This window comes from Cetorhinus maximus, chromosome 17 (assembly GCF_964194155.1).
Source record: "Cetorhinus maximus chromosome 17, sCetMax3.hap1.1, whole genome shotgun sequence".
Taxonomy (NCBI): domain Eukaryota; kingdom Metazoa; phylum Chordata; class Chondrichthyes; order Lamniformes; family Cetorhinidae; genus Cetorhinus; species Cetorhinus maximus.
In genome coordinates this window covers 54,362,154-54,383,525 of record NC_135895.1, presented here as the reverse complement: position 1 = coordinate 54,383,525, position 21,372 = coordinate 54,362,154, and the positions used below count along the sequence as shown (strand labels likewise).

Sequence of the window (21,372 nt, the reverse complement as noted above, 5' to 3'; positions counted from 1 at the left end):
GACTATGACATGCAGTGAGGGCACTCTATAGATCTTCACACAGCCGCTGTGAATGTTTGACTCTTATGCGGCCGAGGGCAGCTCGCTCACACAGGGTTATATCATGGAGACACAGCGGTGAAACTTTAAATGCACCTGATCCTTTGTCAGCCTTCAGCACCTGACCCCTTCAGGAGCGCAGCATCACAGGTCACAGATGCTGATGAGATGGGGGGCCAGCCCCACCTCAAAGGTGCTGAGAGCACACAGAGAGAATGACGGGACTCTGTGACACCCGCCCATGACATTCTGGCAGCAATGACAAGACCATCGAGGTGCAGGCATCACTAATATGTCCAGTGAGTGTGAAGCCGGACCATTGCTTTGGTCTGAAGGCTGCACAAAGCACAGAAAAGAGACCTTGGACTAAGACACCTGCCTTTACCTTGTCCAGGGATCAAGGCTTCTTACCTGAGTGACACGAACACTGCTCATCAGAACAAGGAGCCATAGGCAGGGAGACATTCTTGGGAGTTTATTTACAATAGTGAACAGTATGTTCAAGTGATTAACACCCGTGCCCAGGCTGTGCAACTACATCTTCTGCAACTGCTTAACCCTGCCGCTATGTCTTGGTGCTCCCCCAACATCCACAGCAGGGGTGGAGGCAGCCTGCTGGCTGTTCTGCCCTGTCTGTGATGACAATGATGGGGGTACTCTGGAGGGCCGAGACCAGGAGGGTCCTGTCTCGCCTTCGGGGTCCTGCTGTGTGGCAGTGGCATCCTCCTCGGCCTGTGGGGTTGGAGCTGCTGGTGTCACGGGAAGAGGAGATTTGGATGGGCCGGACACTCCTGGAGTCATCTAGGTGGATGGCCCCAGGGCATGCACCCGCTGATACTCCTCCCTATGGGTTCCTGAGGGCCCCTGGCTGACTCCTTGAGGAGGAGGGGAAGCTGAAGTGAGATCAAGCTGCCCCGCGTACACACTGCTCGAGGCCAACTATGGCATCAGTGATGGAGTTCAGCCCGCATAGCAATGCAGGACCAATGTCCTGGACCAAACTCTCCATGGTGGCTGCCATCTTACCAGTGTTGACCTTGGTGTGTTGGCATGCCAGTGCTATCACCTCAGACTGAAGGTGGACGGACTCCTCCATCGTGCTTTGCAATCTGAGGAGTGCAGCGGACGCCCCTTCCTGAAGTTCCCGAGCTTGCCTTTGCAGCTCCAGCAATTGTGACATGACCGAGTCCAGAGGCTTGTTATCCAACTCGGACTCAGCAAATTTCTGGCCTCCAGCAGTCCTCCGAGTGCCGGGGACCTGGCAAGTCCCTGCTACAGCCTGCTGTGGATCAGAGAGTGCAATGTGCTCACCAGATTGTGATCCTGAGGCTACTCTAAAGCTTGGTCCCACCGAGGTGTGTGCCTTTACGCTGGTGGAGGGTGTGGGTGAGTGCTGTGACGGGTCTTCAATGAGGGTGCCTTCAGATTCTTTTTCCGATGTGTCTTCGGGGCTTGATTGGAGGCTCTGGGTCATGGACTCCCTCGGCTGTTTTCCAGGTGTGCCTGCAAACGCAAGGAGAGATAATTAGTGCATGGCAGTGGCTTGTGAAACAGGAAACATCACTCACAGCATGGTTGTCTGGATGGATGTTACACTTCTGGATCTCACTTGGTAGAGCAATACCAACCTCACCATCAGCACAGGAACGGTCCAGATCTTTGCCAGCCAGCTGTATGACCCTATTTTCAAAGTCCGTGAGGACCTTGATGTCAGGCTTTCCTCCACCAATCTGTGACCTTTCCCTCTTATTGTGTGCCAGCTTATCTTGCTTGAATACAGACAGATAGAGTGTAAGCAGTATGCCTGCAAGCCAGATGATAAGTATGCCTGGCATGTGTGGGTGGTGACTGGCCCCATGAATGGGATGAGGACAATGAAGATGTGTGTGAGAGAGTGAATGGTGATGTCTCTTGAACTGGCAGTGAGTGAGATTCCTGTGGATGTGTGATGGGTTTGTGAGTGTGTGAGTTGAGAGTGATGAGAAGAATGACTTACCCTGGTGGAATGGAGATCATTCATCCTCTTTCGGCAGCAGGTGGCTGTCATCCTTTGCAGGGCATTGGTGCTGACCACTGCTGCCACCACCTCCCATGCTGAATTGGTAATGTTGCTGCCCCTCCTGCGGCCAAAACGAGGTAGAGGACATCGCAGTGGGCCTCCATGGTGTCCAAAAGACTCTCGAGGGATGTGTCACTAAACTGGGGGGTTTATTCTTCTTGCTTTTTGGGGCCATGTCTTCTGTGCAGGAGTCCTGGGCTGGAAACACTGAGAGGTGTGTGCATGGCTGCACTTTAAATATGGTACCTGTCGTGAGGAAGTGATGAGGTGACAGTGTGGCAGGTGAATCAGAGGCCACCCATCATCGAAAGGGCGTGTTTTCAGGAATGCATGATTAATGAGGCGGGATTGGGATGATACAGCATGAAAAGCCGCCATTGCAGCCAGCGGGTAAAATGTCCTTTTTCCCGCCCGCTACCGCACTTAGTGCAAATCTGGGACGATTCCACCCAACACCATTAAAATGGAAGAAAAACAAAAATTCCTGGAAAAACTCAGCAGGTCTGACAGCATCTGTGGGGAGGGATACAGTTGACGTTTCGAGTCCGTATGACCCTTCATCAGAACTAAAAAATATAGAAATGAGATGAAATATAAGCTGGTAGAGGGAGGTGGGACAGGAGGAGCTCGATAGGGGGCCAGTGATAGCTGGAGGCAAGCGACAGGGAGGTCTGGGTCATGCTTGCGGACAGACCAAAGGTGTTCCGCAAAGCGGTCACCCAGTCTGCGTTTGGCCTCTCCAATGTAGAGGAGACCGCATTGGGAGCAGCGAATGCAGTAGACTAAATTGAGGGAAATGCACCTATTTTTAAATTTATTGTGATCTATTGTTTCATCTCTACCTTTTAGCACATTTTGATCCCTTCCCCCCACCCCACCCCCACTAGGGCCATCTGCCACTAGCTTGCCCTGCTTGCCACCCTTAATGTCCCCATTAGCATATCCTTTAGATAATATCACTACCGTCAACACCCTTTTATCCTTTTGTCTATGACATCTTTGGCAGTCTCTTCCTGGCCTCCACCTATCACTGGACCCCTATCGAGCTGCTCCTGTCCCACCCCCCTCTACCAGCTTATATTTCATCTCATTTCTATATTATTTAGTTCTGATGAAGGGTCATACGGACTCGAAATGTCAACTGTATCCCTCTCCTCAGATGCTGTCAGACCTGCTGAGTTTTTCCAGGTATTTTTGTTCTAGATTTCCAGCATCACAGTATTTTGCTTTTACCATTAAAATGGAGATGATTCATATCTACTTAATAGTGCAGATCTATACCTTAGTAGAAAGCATTTTTCAACAGGTTAGAAAGCCATGCATTTCAGATTTCTATGAAACTAATCGCACATGGGTGGAAATGCCCATAGTTCATGACATAGATTGTCTATGCTGACTGAGCACTTTGGTGCTCTGAGATTTCAAAGTAATCCAGGCAGGGTCTAAAAAAAATACCAAACTGACTGGATCAGGCAGATTGGAGCTTACCTGAACCTATTTGCTGTCTAAGGGTCAATGCACTTTGCTATCACTGATAGATTAGTTGAATGAAGACATCTGTGATCTAGAATAACTTGTGATGTTATTCCTTTAAAAGGATTATTCAGATAAAACATTGTTTTTTTTTAGGACGTTAATTTTGTTCGTGTTCGTACTAAAATTCAAACTGCTCACTTCAAAATGAGGAGATACAATTTACTTTTGGATGAAGATATGGCTCAATCCCTTATCAAACTTCCAGATGAATACAATTATGGAATGTATGCTAAATTCATTGCAGATTATGGTACACATTACTATGCTTCAGGAACGATGGGAGGTGTTTATGAATTCATAATTGTCTTTAATAAGAACACATTGGCAGAGTCAGGTTTGTGACAATTAATACTATTGTTGCTTGAACAAAGTTATAATGAGTTAATATTACAAAATTAATTCAAGATGAAGCTATGCATTGCTAGCACAAACTCTGTATGCCATGTTGCACAGCAGCCAGAACAACATAAGTGTGTGACTGATGTCGGTCAGTTACTGTACCTGCTGCAATGGATGTGGAAAGTATGCTCATGTAATCAAATGCACTTCATTGACCTGTACGATAAAAAGGAAAATCAGGCAGGGAGTCAACAGGCAGATGACCCACTGCCACTCATTTCACACTTGGTAGAAGAGTTAAAATTGACTGCTATGTGTGCAATGCCACGAGCAATCAGTCACTATTTCAAATTTAACTACCTTCCATTTCTGTTTTTTCTTTCCCATTCTTGACCTTCCTATTGCCATTTATTTGCTCTATTCCTGTTATATTCTTGCTAATTTCTTATTCTTTGTTTTCTGTCTCCCTTTCTGTCATCTCCCTCGGTGTCCGTTTAGTTTGCAATCTTTAGAAGTTCACAGTGGGGACCTTCCTGAGGCATCCCTTTGATATCTATGGATATGGAACCTTCCTGTGGCAATTGGAAGCACTGACAAGGCTGATTTCATACAGTTTTTCTAAGTACTTTATCTGTCATTTTGGTGTATATTTCCTCTTGAATTCTATATGGGATAAAATATTTCCCTTTCTGTGTGCCATCTGTGATGAATATCTAGTTCATGGTTCATGCTAATATTTTAGAGGCAATATTTAGTTTTGGGAAGATTGTTGTTATGAAGGTAAGGTAACTAAAATGCTGGACTTTAGAAATTTCCAGAAATTTAGAGACTGGAACTGGACTTTAGAGATTGCCACTGCTTGCAAAGAAATACAGTCCAGTGAGATGTTTTGTTTTGGGAGTTAGAGCTAAATTAGTTTAAGAGCATTCAGTGAACTCTGAAAGGCTACATTGTCTTAGAGATGGGTGGAGCTTAAGAAGGTGCTTTGGTTTCAATGTATCTGTGTGTTTGGCAGGAGAGGGGGTTTATTGCAGTTTGGATCTTATCTGGTTTGCAGCTCACAGAGAAACCCTGGAAGCTGTTAGCAGGCGCCAGGGAGTGCAGGCTTAGAGAAGTCCTCAGGAGCTGAGATGGTGACAGAAAGTCACTGTTCTGTGCCAGGTAGTTAATGCTCAGAAGAGGCCCTTGGAGCCATTTATGGGCAACTGGAAGACTGGAGTTCAGAGAAACACAGGGACAGTGCCAGTTTAGTGTAGCTAGTGGTCTGTGAAAGAGCTGAAACTGTACTGGTAATTAGAAGTGGGAGTACAGCTCTGTGAATCCCATGGAACACAGTTGCAGGAGAAGAGATTGAACCATTGGCAGGTGAGCATTCATTGAGGCAGTTTGAGTTAGAGCGGCTTGTGAGGGAACTCAGAGGCTAGCTCATTGAAAGTGGAAAAGGGGGACAGAGTTTTAACAAGATTTTGTGGCTCATAATGATCCCTGATGTCTGGGTGGGCTGCTGAGAAATCCACGGGATCTGTCTTGGTCGCCTATGCCATTTAATGTGCAGTGAAGTGTGTTCAACCACAGTTTGCCTGTTAATTCATATTTACCTCATGTTAATTCTGAGTGTTAGAGTATAACATAGATATTGTAGGTTGTTTTTTTTCTGAATTTGTATAGTTTATTTTTGTTTGTTTAAAACTGTGGAATCTTGTGGATTTATTCTTCTAGTAGGTAACTGGGATTTCAAACATTGTCTACATTAAAGACAAATCTACTTGTCCCTAACCAAATCATAAAACACCACACTACCTGATTGTCGATACAGCTGAAGGTTATAATAGCAAATACAGAAACATTGAAGCACATTCTGAATTAAGCCATATCTAAGTGCCATATTTACAACACAAAACTAAAAATACCTGGAAAAACTCAGCAGGTCTGGCAGCATCTGCGGAGAGGAACACGGTTAACGTTTTGAGTCCGTATGACTCTTCAACAGGACTAAGTAAAAATAGAAGAGAGCTGAAATATAAGCTGGTTTAAGGGTGGTGGGTGGGGGGGGGGGACAAGTAGAGGCTGGATAGAGGGCCAGTGATAGGTGGAGATAGCCAAAAGATGTCATAGACAAAAGGACAAAGAGGTGTTGAAAGTGGTGATATTATCTAAAGGAATGTGCTAATTAAGGGTAGAAAGCAGGACAAGCAAGGTACAGATAGCCCTAGTGGGGGTGGGGTGGGGTGAAGGAATCTAAAAAGGCTAAAAGGTAGTGATAAAACATATTTACATGCTCTTTCATTATCTTAAAGGTGTAACTGCATCCGAAGCTGGATATTGTGTTGCAGGATCACTAGGAGTAGTGATGTCAAAAGGAAAGTTTGAAGTGGGTGCAGCCATAAAGGCCAAAGTTTGTGGAAATACAGCTGATTATAAAAAAAGTAAGTACCTCCACAAACACAGATTATAAGTCATAATATTAAATTTTGGTAGACATCTTTTTATAAATAAATGTAGGCTAATGTTATTTATGACTCCTACAGAATTATTTTTCATTCTTTCATGGGAGGTGGGTGTTGCTGGCAAGGCCAGCATTTGGTCCCCCTCCCTAATTGCCCTTGAACTGACTTGCCACACCATTTCAGAGGGCAGTTAAGAGTCATCCACATTGTTGTATGTCTGGAGTCACATGTGGGCCAGATCAGGTAAGAAAGGCAGAACTCCTTCCTTAAAGGGCATGAGTACACCAGGTGGGTTTTTACAACATTCAACAATGGTTTCATGGTCACCGTTACTGAGACGAGCTTTTCAATTCCAGATTATTAATTGAATTTAAATCTCACCAGCTGCCATGATTAAATTTGAACCCTTGCCCATTACCAGTCTTGTGATGTTACCACTTTACCACCGTCTCTCCCTATGAAAATGAAGTTTGCAGAAAAACTTTTAAAAACTAAACAATAAAATTGAAACTTTCAATAATTTGGAGTTAAAGGTGAAGCACATTATACAAAATTGCTTCAAAAGTTCGAATATTTTAAGAGGAAACATTTACTCATGTCCCTCAGTCACCCTTGGTAATCTAGTTTTAGGCTTCAAACTGTTGACACAGATTTTGCAGGGGCAATGATGGAAAAATTGTCAACATTCATCATCATTATTCAACTGAAGCTAACATCAACTTTGGGAGTTGACAAATGTGCAGTTAACAGGGAAATCCAAAAGCTGCTGTCAGCAATTCTGTGCTCCTCCAAAGAGTGCATTGTTCAGGTTCTGCAGAGTATAGTTCCTAAACAATGAATGAATTAGTAAACACTTCCATTCTTATACTGTTATTCTCACTGTAAAAGCCCTTGAAAATGTACAAAAGCAAAATACTACAATGCTAGAAATCTGAAATGTAAACAAAAAATGCTGGAAATACTCAGCAGGTCAGGCAGCATCCGTGGAAAGAAACAAATGTTTTAGGTCAATGACCTTACACCAGGACATTACACCTAGTTGAATTTGTAGCTTGGTAATGGCATATTAATTTCATAATTGTTGCTAAACAGCCTTCCTGACCTTAAAAAGCTAATTTTATATATGTGGAATATCAAATTTCTCCATTATGATAAAAACTCCACATATTTTGATTTAAAAAAAAAATTGTTTATGTTGATATCTAGACCCAATCATCATAATTTATTTAGCTACCTGAAAATTTAAATTATTGTGAAAGATAAAATGTTTCTAACTTCCTGGTTTGCTGTCAATGAGCATACTTCAGTGTGATTGACTACTTACCCTGCTGCTGACATCATTTTTGCCAGCACAAGTTTTAAGCTATTGTCAGAATAAAAGATCGTTAGATCTTTGTGGGCAGTTCTCTTTGAGGTCGGGGAAAACACTGTTGCTTCACCACTGACTGTAAAACGTAACCCATTAATTTTCAACAAACATTGCAGAGGATTCATTAAGGTCCACTCCAGTAATCAAGGAGTGCTGTCAACATCCCACTGACCCCAGTTATGATGACACTTAAAGAGAATCTCATGTGGCCATCAAAATGGAGGTACTACACAAATTTACTGTTTTCAGGCCCCTTTAACTAAAATGAGTAGGAAACAGTGACCCAGACACATCACCAAATCTACAGGTGAAACATTTGGAGTTATGTAATAGTTCAGTTGAGTACATTTGCCCTTAGAATGCACTCAAGGTTACAAGGTTGCCATCAGTGTGAAGTGGTTTCAGTTTTGCATTAATGCTAATCTTGTAGAATCAGCAAAGTCTAAAGCAAAGTGATGAGTGTCTACCTTCTTCAGGAGTTTAACATCTCCGTGCTGCAGCATCAAGGCAATACAAAACTAAATGATGTTATATGAACAACACTTTTTTTTGCCTTAAAAAAAATTCTTATTCTTTTTTGTCCCATTGCACCAGATGCACAATTTTTGACTAGCATTTCTCAAGAAAGTTAAAATTACTTTTTTCATTTTGTTATGCTGCAAATATCATGGCTATGATAGGATCTGCAAAACTCTCTCTCTCTCTCTAGCAGTCCCTCGAATTGAGGAGGATGCTTGCCATGGAGTTCAGCTTGTGGCAAGAGGTTATGTGTAGAGTCTTTTAACGTGGGGAGACTGTTGCTTTGCAGCTACCACATGGTTGTGGCTGACCAGGAAACTCTCCCATTCTTAGCGCTTGCCATAGGTGCATCAGAAGGATTTACAGGTTGATAATCAACCTGTTTGGTCACACTATGAATGCATCTTCCATGACCGTCAAGTCCTAGGGTAGAACTCAAGTGCAGGGTTTTTGGCTCAGAAGTAGAGAAGCTACCCATTGTGCCACAAGACCTCCTAGGATCTGAAACTGGCAACATTTGTAAAGACACTATGGCAAGGATTTTACAGTCGGTGTGCAGTGGCGGGCCCAACACGCTGGCACGTAAAATGACGTGCGAAGACTTCGGGCGTGCGTCCTGACATCATTGCGCTATCTCGCGATATTTCGTTCGGCGGGTGCGCACCAGAGTCGGCTGCACACCCGTCCATAATTGATAGGCCTATTAAGCCCATTAACCAGTTGATTAACCTGAATTTCACACTGCCCGTCCAACCTTACGGTTGGCGGGCAGGTGAAAAGGCCAAGCGGCCTTTACGTTTTTTAGGAAACCTCATCCATGAGCGGGATGAGGTTTTCTAAAGCTTTTATGAATTAAATAAAAACTTTTTCTGAAAAATAAAAACATCCCATCTCACAGTCACATGAGTGGACATGTTTAATAAAATTTTTATTGCATTTATTTATTTTTTTAAAAAGTGCTTCAATCTCCCTGAGGCAGCTCTGTGCCTCAGGGAGATTGAAGTGCTCTTTCATGCGCATGCGTGTGAATGAGCGCTGGACATGACTCCCCCTCCTCCCCCCGCCCGCACAGATAGCGCTCAGCACCACTGCTCGCGTATTAAGCTGGGCGGGCCTTAATTGGCCTGCCCGCATAAAATGGCGGTGTGAAGCCGATCGTGGGCAGCGGTCAGCTCTGCGACCACCCCGCCCGCTCCCACCGAGCCCGCCCAACGCAGGAAAAATTCAGGCCCTTGTCTTTAAGAGCTTGTTAAGCTGGAATTATTGGATCTATCCTTGTTAAATAGATAAAAATACTTCTTGGCACCTAGTTTTAATCTTTGGTTGTTGTGGTAATCTGAGGTATAATACACCTTTAAGAGACTGTGAGCAGATTGACCACGTGACTGCAAGACCCAATAGCTGTGTAGCGCGGGCTACCACGTAAACGTTAATCTAGACTAGGGTCTGGATGGGGAAGCACACATCATGTTAATGCTCTGTTGTTTGTATAAATAAATAGTATGTGCTACATTTCATATTGGTCTTTCTCGACTGCCATACACTGTAATCAACTCGCCCGCCGACAGATAAGCGTACAACCAGTTTGCGAGCAAAGTGACCCGTAGTTAAAACATAAGTTATCATTAAGCTTCGGTCCCATCTTAAGATGGTCATCCATTTATGAGAAATAAGAAATGTAAGGCCAGACTTTTCTCGTTGACGTGCTGGGGCAGGCTCCGCATGTCCGCGTGTAAAATGACGTGCGGTGATGTTGGGTGAGCGCCCCGACCTCACCGTGCAGCATCGCGGTATTTCGTTGGGCAGGTGCGCGATGATGTCCGATGCGCATCAGCCATTAATTAATGGGCCACTTAAGGCCATTGAGGCGCCAATTGACACCCATTTTTCGGCTCCCTTGCAATCTTCGGGTTAGCACATGGGTGAAATGGGCAGACGGCTAGGACACATTTGTATATACCTCATCCACGGCGGGATAAGGGGGCTCAGTGGGGTCGCGAGTGTGCTCTGTCAAATATTGATTTTTCAAAGTTACTGATAATTGCCTGTGTGATCTGCAATACTTCAAAACACATACCAGCTGCTTGGTCTGGACTCTTAACCTTCAGGTCAGCACTCTGCAGTGAGGAATCCTTTTTGGGCCTGCAGGTTTCAGGAAGCCTTCCCTTAGTCTGGGAATGGGAGTTGTGCTCTTCACTGGAGGCACCTCCTCTGAGGAGAAAGGGAGGGCTAGAAGTGGGAGGAGGCCAGGAGTGCACATTCAGCCTCCAGGGAGCCACCTTTGGGAGGCCAGGCGCAGGCACAAGGGGCACAGGGCCAAGAGGTAGTCCAAGGTGAAAGGGGCCTCAAAAGATGCCACTATCCTGCTGCCAGGGTATACAGGCAGCGAAGCAGCTACCTCAATATGTCTGAGGTGCAGTGCCGAAGGAGGCTCCAACTGTCAAGGGAGACAGTCAACTATATCTGTCAGATGATTGGGCCTGAGATCTCTGCGAACTGTGTGGGTGGACACCCCATGCCGGTGGCTCTAAAGGTCACAGCTGCCTTCAACTTCTATGTCTCTGGCTCCTTCCAGGGGTCGGTGGGTGATCCTTGTGGTGTCTCCCAATCAGCTGTCCACACTTGTGTCAAGCAGGTTACAGACACTCTGTTCGGGCGTGCATTGACCTTCATCCACTACCGTTGGGACCAGGCAAGCCAGACACAGCGAACCAGAGGCTTCGCGGCCATTGCTGGCTTCCCCCTTGTCCAGGGTGCTATGGACTGTACACATGTGGCCATCAAGGTGCCAGCAGGTGAGCCAAGTGCCTTCATCAACAGGAAGGGCTTCCACTCCATGAACATCCAGATAGTGTGTGATCACAGGATGCTGATTCTACAAGTCTGTGCAAGGTACCCAGGCAGCTCCCACGATGCCTACATCCTCAGACACTCCCAGGTGCCGGGGCTCTTCAGTGCTCCAGCCCGGCTTGATGGATGGCTGCTGGGTGACAAGGGCTATCCCCTCAGAAGGTGGCTCATGCCGCCTCTCCGCCATTCTAGAACAGAAGCTGAGCAGCAGTACAATAGGAGCCACACCTCCACAAGGGCTGTGGTGGAGAGAACCATCGGTCTTCTCAAGATGCACTTCCGATGCCTGGACCGCTCAGGGACCGGTCACTCCAGTACCCCCCAGACCGTGTGTCCCTGATAGTGGTTGCATGCTGCACTCTCCACAATCTGGTGCTGGAAAGGGGGGACACAGTGGATGATGAAGACGTCGACGCAGTGGCTGTGGCTGCACATGATGAGTCCAGCAGTGAGCCCGAGGATGAGCATACCCAGGGAAATGCTGATGGGGTAAACGCTGACCCAGGCATACTCCAGGGAGGCATGGACACCTAGGAGGCTTTAATCCCACGAACCTTCAGCTAACACACCACATATGGACCTCCAGGATAAGCCTGGGCTGTAGGCTCCATACTCGATACCTAAGTGCAAAATCTGCCAGATAAGGAACATTAACTAAGGGCCTTGTTAATAAAGCTGAATGTCCCACAAAACACTCATTCCATTTTTGCAAAACATCCACGTACAGAAGAAAAAAGGCACCCTCAGCTATGGTGACATGTCTGAATTTAATATCAGAAGCAAAGAAACTTTAGGAAACAAAATGACAATGATGTTCCAAATCAAAGCAAATCAGAAAGACCTCATCTCGGGCTAACACAAAAGCATCAATGATGAACCTGTGGTGTCCCTAAGGTGCCTTATATTTATGTTTCCGGGTGCTACGTCTTGGTGCTGCCCCCTCGCTGGGAGTGGTATCTGAGGGAGCCTGCTGACTCTGCTGTCCTGTTGGCCTCGATGACCTTGGCTGTTGTCTTCTGGCCAGTGCTGGCCCCGCCTGGGAGGGAGCTGCCAGTTCCACAGTTGGCATTTCCCCAGTTGTTGCAGCCTCACCGGATGTAGTGGTCACTGGCAGAGGAGTGGAGGAACTGCTGCCCCCATCTGGAGCGCCCTGAGAGGAGCCCGGAGAGACGAAAGGCAGCTGCTGCGCCAACATGAGGTCGCTTCAGACCTCCCTGCTGATCATGGATGGATGGGCACCGAGCTGGGAAACTTGGTGCACAGACCATCTCCCACACTGGCACTGACCAGTTGAGGTCAATGCCGATGTGAGGGCTTGCTGCTCTGAGTGCATCCCCAGGAAGCCCTGATGGGTCTCCTGGAGGAGCCTCTCCACGAGAGTTGCCATTCTCTCCTTGGAGGACAAATGGCTCTCGGACATGAGACACATTGCTTCGGCGATCGTCCGCTTAGACTCCTCCACCACAGACACTAAGCCAAGCATAGCCTCATGTAACTCCCCCAGATGCTCCCACACAGCCGGCCGCATTTCCTGCCCCTGCTGCGTCGTGGACGACTCCAGAGGCACATCATCAGGCACCGACTGAGCATGTGCCTAGTCCCCTGCAGTCCTCCGACTGTTGGCGCCATGGGCACTCTGTCTCTGCCAGCTCCTCCAGCGGCTGTGAAGTGCCCTCACTGCTGTGCCCCGGGGCACTAGCTGATGTTCTAATTCCCACCGAAGTGCTAGTATCTGCGCTGGTGCCTGCCTGGCAGAGATGGTGTGACGCTGGTGAGACTTCAGGGTCCTCAGGTGTGAGAGGGGGCCTCTGCTGCTCCTCCTCCCGGCCCTGCTCCGCTGATGCTGAAAGGAAGAACAAGGACATTGGATCAGTTAATGTGGAGACAATGTCAATGTGCATCCCTGTCCCCCGGATCATTATGCGCTTATCCTTCCATAAGCAATGATCAAAGCCATGTTGCAAACTTCAATTACTGAACATTCAGCATTGCTATGGCTGTTGGAAGAACAATGGTGACTTCACTGCTGGGCATACATACCTGCCTGTGGCACCCCAGCCTTACCGACACCGGTGGACCTGGGTGCATGGCGCCTCTTCAAATCTAGGGCCTCCTGCTCAAAGCGGCTGAGAATCGCCAACTGCGCCTGGCCGCCGCTAGTCCTCACCTACTCGGCTGCATTATGATCATTCTTCTCCTGAAAAGGAGAGATGAGCATTGATTAGTGCTAATTGTACCTGGACTCTCTTCGCGGACAGCCCACCCCAACCAGAGTGGGACATTGCAGGGACCAGTGCCTCCTCACCCCGCTGCTCTGTTTCCCCCCCACCCCGCCCCTTGGCCAAATGCTGCCTACATCACATTAGGCACCACACGGTATAACCTTCCATAGCAAGGAGGCGCAAACACGTGGAGCGCAGAGGACATCAGATCGATCGGTGCCACACCATCTTGAAGTTCCCCTCCCAGCATGTCACCGCCCTGACTTTGACATGTCCTGGAGTTCCAGCACTGTGCCTAGGTGCAGCTCCTCCAGGTTGCCCCCAAAACAGTAATGTGGGTGTCACTGTACCACATGCTGCGGGTGCAGAACCCATCTCTTCACCACCCTCTCAGGCTGACCTCGGCATGGGCAATATCTGCTGGCCCACCCAGCGAAGGACACATGCCGTCAATGATTCAATGCAGTCACTACATTCAGACTTGGTGGGGGGTGGGGAGGCACCAGGGGGGACAGCCTACCTGCTGGTTTAAGTGACCAATGCCAACATGGTACTCACCCTTCCTGGGCGCAACTGGTCGTTGAAGCGCTTGCGACACTGGATCCAGGTGCATCGCACCACATCGGGGGAGCTCACCACCTCTGCCACCTCCTCCCAGGCACGTTTGGTCTTCCTCCTGTCTTGGGGTATCAGGACCTCCGGCCGTGCCGCCACCTCCTTGAGGAGGGCAGCAAGGCAATCATTGGAAAAACGAGGGGCACAGTGCTCGCCTGCCCTACCCTCCGGCCTGGCCTGCTCACCAGCAGTGCTCTGGGAAGCCCTTCCACTGGCCATGTTTCGTCACCTTGGAAAGGCTGCAGCAGCTTTTTAAAACAGGCCGGGTCGCCATTGGACCCGGAGATCATTGCAGTCCTGCCACTGCCCACCCACTCCCGTTGTCCTCGGGAGCCGTGATTCACGCTGGGCGGGCCTTAATTGGCCCACCCATGTAAAATGGCGGCGCGGACCCACACCCACTCCCGCTCCGCCCCACCTCGACCCCGCCAGCCAGAAAATTTTGCCCTAAGAATAAAACCTCAGAGCAGATTCCAGAACTGTTAATTTTTATGATGTCTCCTGCTTTCAACTTTTGACCAGACTGCAGCTACCCTTTTCTCTGGTCATACATGTGTATTTGAAACCCCTGGGGATGAGTTTTTTTTCCCCCTAGCTGAGGGCTACTTATAGAGACTCCAAAGGAGAAGAGGTAAGGTGGGCACCATGAAGATGGTGATTTCAGGACATCTTACTGCTACCTAAAAGCAAGCTAAAAGGTAGCATAGTCAGGATTCTCAATCCCAGAATTCAATAATTTTGGGCAACCTAACTGAATCTAAATGAACATGGGCCCACAGCAAAGAATTTAGCACAGAATGGTGCTAAAATTATAATCTCACGAGGGCAGAAGGATGATTATTGTGGGAAGCTACTACATCATACGCATGTGATAATGCACAATCTGTTGACTTGGGCTAAAGGCACACTGATGGTGCAGAATTGTTCTCTCCAATTTGTTATTCTCATGGAGTGCTAAATGCTGATACTAAAGTGGGTGGGGGTGCGGGAGAGTGGCGGTGGGGTGTTGGTGTTTTAACCCTCCAACGCACGGGAAGCCTGTTAGCTAAAGGAAGGTGAGGATTTTTTGATTAAGAATGTAAGTGCCTTTTCACTTTCGGTCTCCCCTGGCCTCCCCTACAGGGCCTCTGACCTTACCCTCTGATCTCCACTCCCCATCTTTGACCCCATACCCTGCCACCCACCAGCCTCTAATCCCTCAGGCCTGCAATCTCCATCATCACCTCCCCTAACCCCCCAGCCCAAATCCCCCATTTCTCATCCCTCTCTTCCCCTTCTCCACTCCCCAGCTGTGGCCTGGTTTCAAGGTGTACCCGCCTGACAGCCAGACAGCCTCTCGATCGGTCTGACAGTGCCAGGAAACAGAGGAAAAAGACATTAATCATGCCCTGCCGTTAAATTTTGCAGGGCCTCCAGGAACCCTCTACTTCTGGCTTTCCCAACCTCAATCCAGCACCCTAGAGCCCCCTGCATCTGAGTAAAAATCCAGCCCTATATGTTAAAAACTGGAGGTGTTCCATTCCCTTACAAAGCTATAAATTTTTGGAAAATTAATTAAAATACAAATATAGACAGTAGAAGTAAAGACTTAGTATAGAGCAGAACACTACTTGATCATGGTGAAATGCTTTCCACTGAGTTTAAAAAGATATTCAAAAATAATGTTTGCATTTGTATATTAATTTCATTCTAATTATGTTAAGCTGTTCATCTGAAGGAAATTATGTTCTTGTGTGAAAAAGTAATTGTTTTCCTTAATTATTATTTTAGCTTCAAAAGGTTCAAGTAGCCTTGTAGAAGATGTTATTCCACGTGTAGTAGGGGGAGACCTTAAATCAAGTGCTGGACTGTTAGGTCGAGGAATACCAGATGTCAAAATGTATCGACGTTGGGGTAAATCTTTGAAATACATGCCAGCTATCATTGATTTTGAGGTAAAAATATGCTCTCAGAGCAATCTACTTACGTTTTAGGTCTATTTCAACACAATTAAATAGTTATTTAAGTAAAATTAACATCCCATATCTTAATCTCATGCAATTAATACGTTGACTATCAAAATAAACCATATGAGAAGCTTAAAATCTCAAAAAGAATAGTTAACTTTGCTTATGTTAAGGCACTGAAGATATGTGAACCAAAGGCATTTTCTGAGGAATATTTTTAATGCAAGTTAAACAAGGTCTTTGATAGATAATTGGTAAAGAAAAAGTTGAAAAAAAGAAATGATAAGAAGAGAATTTTTCCATCAAAGAGCTACGCAGAATTGAAAGCAAAATCAGAACACGGATAGATCTGGGTGAGAGTAGACGAAATATGGGCAAGATTTGTATTTCCCTTGCACCTTTCCTTGGAGATGCGTTTCTAGGAGTGCATTTTTATTGTTTTTATAAGAAAGTGAGTGCTTTTACATGTCAAGCAGCAGCAAAGCCTTGGATATATAGTAAAGCCCAAACTATAGCAATGTCACAAACAGCTGTCATAATGATCTTGAAACAAATATTTAGAAAGGCACTAAGCACAAAGGAAACAAGTTAGCCATCGCTAAACATATGAACTAAGGATCAGGAGCAGAGGAAGGGAAATGATTACTTGTGCATGGTTTCTGGAGGAGATTTGAGTTCTGATTTACAAATTGAAGATAGATCTTGTTTATTATATGAAGCATCAGCAAAATAAAATTGGGCTATACCATCCAACATAGCCTCCTCAGAAGGTCTTCAAAATTTAAATAATGTTCAAGTTATTTAGCAGTTAAGAGAAGGAAAAGTGGAATCTATTCTGGGTGGACAGGCTTGGTGACATAAATGTACCAAATAAATAAACAAGTAAACAAAAGAGCTACTGACATTTCAATATTATACAACTCCAGAGTAGAAGTTGTTAACTATCAATGTTCTGCAGAGTTTGGGTTCAGAATTGTGCAGATATGATTCTTGGAATATCTAGCATCACTGTGAGATGGCTAGAAGGGAAATCACTTTTCCAACATAGTACCATGTAAAATAAGAATCATTATTAGATGTAAACGTATGAAAAATGTGTGCACCAACTTGACCAGTTCTATTTAAGGTTGTAATTCTCTATCCTGAGAAGAATAATTGTTGAAATAATTAAAAGCTCTTTCAAGGAAGACCAAAAATAACATTGGGACATAGGATGCTTCTAAACCATTGAGGCTGTGAAGGCAACTTTATGATCAGAAAGTGAATGCATATGAAGAAAATCCAAACCTAAGCACTGGAGAGACGACCTTCAGCCAACTGATGAAAACTTGGCAAACCCTGCTGTGGGCCCTGTTGGCATTTTAAGATCTCCAAAGTTAGTTAATAAAAAAATAACATATTCCTTGATAAGGTTTTCAGCAACATATGGATAATGGATGGGTGATCACCATGTCCAGAAAGAAAAGGAGGCAATCATTTTCCAAAGGGCATTAGGAAAAAGTTACAACTGCAGGAAAAGGGGAGACTTCTCTTGTCTCTTTAAATTTCTCAGCTTTATCTTCTTCTTTTCACTTCCCATGCTTATTGCATATGAGGCAGACATAGCAGGTGCTTAAATCCTTCCAATACGCATATGGCAGATGGTAAGAACAGGCAAGTCTCAGCACCATAGGGTGGTTGAATACAGAAAGTGAAAGATGATATAGATTTTTTGAGGTGGTGATGGTATCTATTACAAAAACATCATAGCTAGCAAACAAGAAAACAAAGCAAAGAATCTGTTGGATAAGTGTCAGATTTTCTGTGGTTTGACTCATGGTGAGTTAGAGGTTTTATAAGGACATTTATAAGCATTGCAGGCCCAACTGACAATCTTAGACTGGTTGTCAGCATAATTCTTAGCATGCTGAGGGTTATTATGTTGTCCCATCTGTTGTTTGCAACGGGCAAGGTACAGACCGTACCCAACCAGCCCATGCTTGCAAAACTCAAAGCACAGTGTCCAACATTAGATGTGATTCCGCAATTTTGCAAAATTTGCTAAATAATCCTCAATGTGCTAAGAATTATGCTGAAAACCAATTTAAGATTGTCAGTTGGGCTCGCAGTGTGGCACATTTGCGTGTACTGGAAGCTACATATATTAATACACATGGCCCTGTTCTTTGCAGACAGAAAGAACATGTACACACATTGCACCTGATTCAGCTGAACACAATAAGTGACAGCCATTTGCTGGTTCATTCCTCTGAGTAATGCCTTGACCAATCAGAGTCAAGCTGCCTGGTTTAAATTTTAATCAATGCTTAGCAGTTAACTGTCAGTACAATCACTGGTGCATTCTCCATGGCAATGCCTCTACCAATCAGAGTCCACTTACCAATCAATCAGCACCCTCTACTCATACAATATAAACTTGTTGTCTTCCCTTACATTGTATTCTTGCAAATTGTCCTGATGACTGCAAAATGAAAAGCTTCGACAAAATGTCTCTTTTTTTCAGCTACTTTGTAGTCATCCCAAGATTGTGAAACACTGAAAGGTGGAAGTTAGGGTTTTGAGGTTCCAAGAGCACTGGATAGGGAGGTTCTGGGAATACGGAACCAAGTCCCTGAATCTAGGATCACTGGAAACTGGGACCTGTGTTCTGGACCAATGGAGCTGGTTCTGGGATCTTTGGAAATGCAGCCTGGAGTTTTTGAGGACCAAGGTGGGGGTTCCTGGGATCTAGGAATGGGAAGAAAGTCTGGGAATGGGAACCCTGGAATCCAACCAGACAATGGATGGGGTTGTGGAACATGGAGGGCAGAATCTGAAAGCTTTAAGGGTTGTTGGGATATAGCAGTATTGGAGGGAGTAGGGTTTAGCATCCTTAAAAAGATAAGAAGACTTGCATTTATATAATACCTTTCACAAACACAGGATGCCCCAAAACACTTTACAGCTTACAATAAAGTGAACGAGAGAATACTATTTCTTCTGATTAAGAAGTCAGTAACAAAAGAACAGCAATTTAAAACTTAAAAAGAGGGTGAGGAAAGAGGCTAGGGGAAATTTCTTTGCACAAGTAATTTATGGAGCATGGAATTCTTTGCCATGGTAAATGCTTGAGGCTGGGACCATTGAATCATTAAAAAAATTAAGTGCATCTTTGAAGCAGAAGATGATAATATAGTGATAATGGGGGGATAGCATGGCAGTTAGATTGCTCTAGTGAAGATCTCACACAGATGGGCAAATGGCAAATAGATTTGTTTTGGTGCTGTAAACTTATTGTGTTTCATAGTAAAATGAGAGAGGCCACTCCAAAATACGCAAAACAATAAGCACTGAGATTCTAAATAATTTTGGTTAATTATCTAATATGCATAATATTAGATATGATAACAATCATCAATTTGAAATTAATGACAATTTTACATTCAAAGAATCGTATTATGTAGACGATAAAAGTATAAGTTGCTATTAATAGATCTGATTCTAACTGGTCTTAATTCAGTATGATCTAGCAACCACTTTTGCATTATTGACAAATCAATAGCAAGATAAAATAATGACTCAAGAAACTGACTTTTGCTTTTGGATTAACTCTAAACTCCAAATTTTTTTTTATACTCCAGGTCATGCCAGTTTATGACTTGGTGGCCAGAAGTAATCTTCACTCTACTGAAATCAAACGACAAAATTTAAAAAGAGCAATGGAAGAGTACTTGGCAGAGTTTCATCCCTGCAGGTGCCCTGTGTGCTATAATAATGGAAAAGCAGTTCTTATAAACAATGTCTGTACCTGTGAATGTCTGCCTGGTTATGAAGGGAAAGCATGCCAGGAAACTAAACGAAAGGGTAAGAAATTGTGACAGCTATTATGAGAATCCATGTGGTAGGGATCCATTTTACTGTTTAAAACTTAACCCTGGTGTACCACTACCACAGACCTTATATTTTATCCTTTTGTACAAATACAGTGATTAAAATCCCTTTGGATGTTTGCTTTGTGCTACATATTTAATTTCTGCTTTAACTTCTGTTATCTACCAGAATCTATCTGGAATAATCTGAATGGTGCTATTTCAAATTCCTTTCAAAAATAGCCTTTCATCTAATTCTGAATCTTTGGATTCAGTATTCCAAACTTGTCTTTGAAGTTTTCTCATGGCTCTGATACAGGGAGGGACATGTAATGACACAGCTTGATGCTCACCATGGAAATATGTTACTGGCTGGGTAGCCTTTTGTGGCTGAGTTTATTTGCCTGACTGCTGTTGAACTCTGTAGACTGCAAACAGCATATGAACATTGTGGCCAGCTATACAATTCTGTAATATTCATGGTTCAGTCCAATTTTTAAAATATCAAATCTGAATTTGAGTGCCAAATAGTTGGAGGGAGAGTGCATCTCTCTGTGATTTTGTTCTGTAGTTAACCATAGGTTATTTTGATGATATAATGCTTAATCTATTTTTATTTATTTTAACCATTTCAGATAGTAATGATTTAGATATAGTTAGTGTATTCCAGGCAAAAAAAGTTGCTCATGTTTGGGGAGATATTGAGCTCAATTATTCTTTGCTAGGCAGTTTAAAATGATCTTACTATCATTGGTCTTGTAGTTTTGTAAGTATAGAATTGTCAGTCTGAAATTAATTAATTTGGAGAATATTTCACCATTATATATTTCATTTTCATAGGGCCCACTAACGGAAATTGGGACTGTTGGTCGGGATGGACACCATGCCAAAATGGTTTGAAACAGCGGACACGAAGCTGTAATCATCCACCTCCTAAAGATGGTGGTGCCACATGCCTTGGAAAGAACACACAAACCCAGTATTGTTAAATAAAGTGTACCCCCAGCATTTTGGCTATCTGCTTTCACAGACAAAATGTATCTGCTCTCTCACTGCCTATAATCAGCATGTTTGTATGGAAAGACGTGTCTTTTCTTACCCTTGGAGTGTCCATTCCAATTAAATAATTCAGTAGCAAACTTTTGTGAGTTTAAAATACAGAAGGTTATTTATTCTCACACACTTACCCCGAACTAACACATCACACACTTGGTCTCACACACGTATGCACGCCCACATGCACACACATGCACATGCATATAAAAAGATTGGACACAGATAAAGATAGTGCACTTTTACAGATTATGGTTACTTCAATCTATGATTTACGATTTTTGGTCTCCCATGTGGCAGGCCTATGGTTTCTTGAGTGGATTTGATAATATCAAGTTGAACACATGAACATACGAATTAGGAGCAGGAGTAGGCCACTTGGCCCCTCAAGCCTGCTCCGCCATTCAATAAGATCATGGCTGATCCGATTGTAACCTCAACCCCGCATTCATGCCTACCCCCGATAACCTTTCACCTCCTTGTTAATCAAGAATCTATCTAGCCCTGCCTTAAAAATATTCAAAGACTCT

The 21,372-nt window shown here is 44.6% G+C and overlaps 1 protein-coding gene across 1 annotated transcript in view; it reads left to right on the top strand.

Annotated features, from left to right (window-relative positions):
• c8a (complement component 8, alpha polypeptide) overlaps positions 1-20,928 on the top strand; it is a 73,699-nt gene extending 52,771 nt beyond the window's left edge. Inside the window, exons 7-11 of the mRNA XM_078561237.1 lie at positions 3,728-3,968; positions 6,271-6,399; positions 15,766-15,929; positions 19,562-19,784; positions 20,630-20,928. Of these exons, the coding sequence (XP_078417363.1) occupies positions 3,728-3,968; positions 6,271-6,399; positions 15,766-15,929; positions 19,562-19,784; positions 20,630-20,778 (906 nt within the window). The 3' untranslated portion in view covers positions 20,779-20,928. The remainder of the gene's footprint in view (positions 1-3,727; positions 3,969-6,270; positions 6,400-15,765; positions 15,930-19,561; positions 19,785-20,629) is intronic.
• Positions 20,929-21,372: the final 444 nt, after the last annotated feature.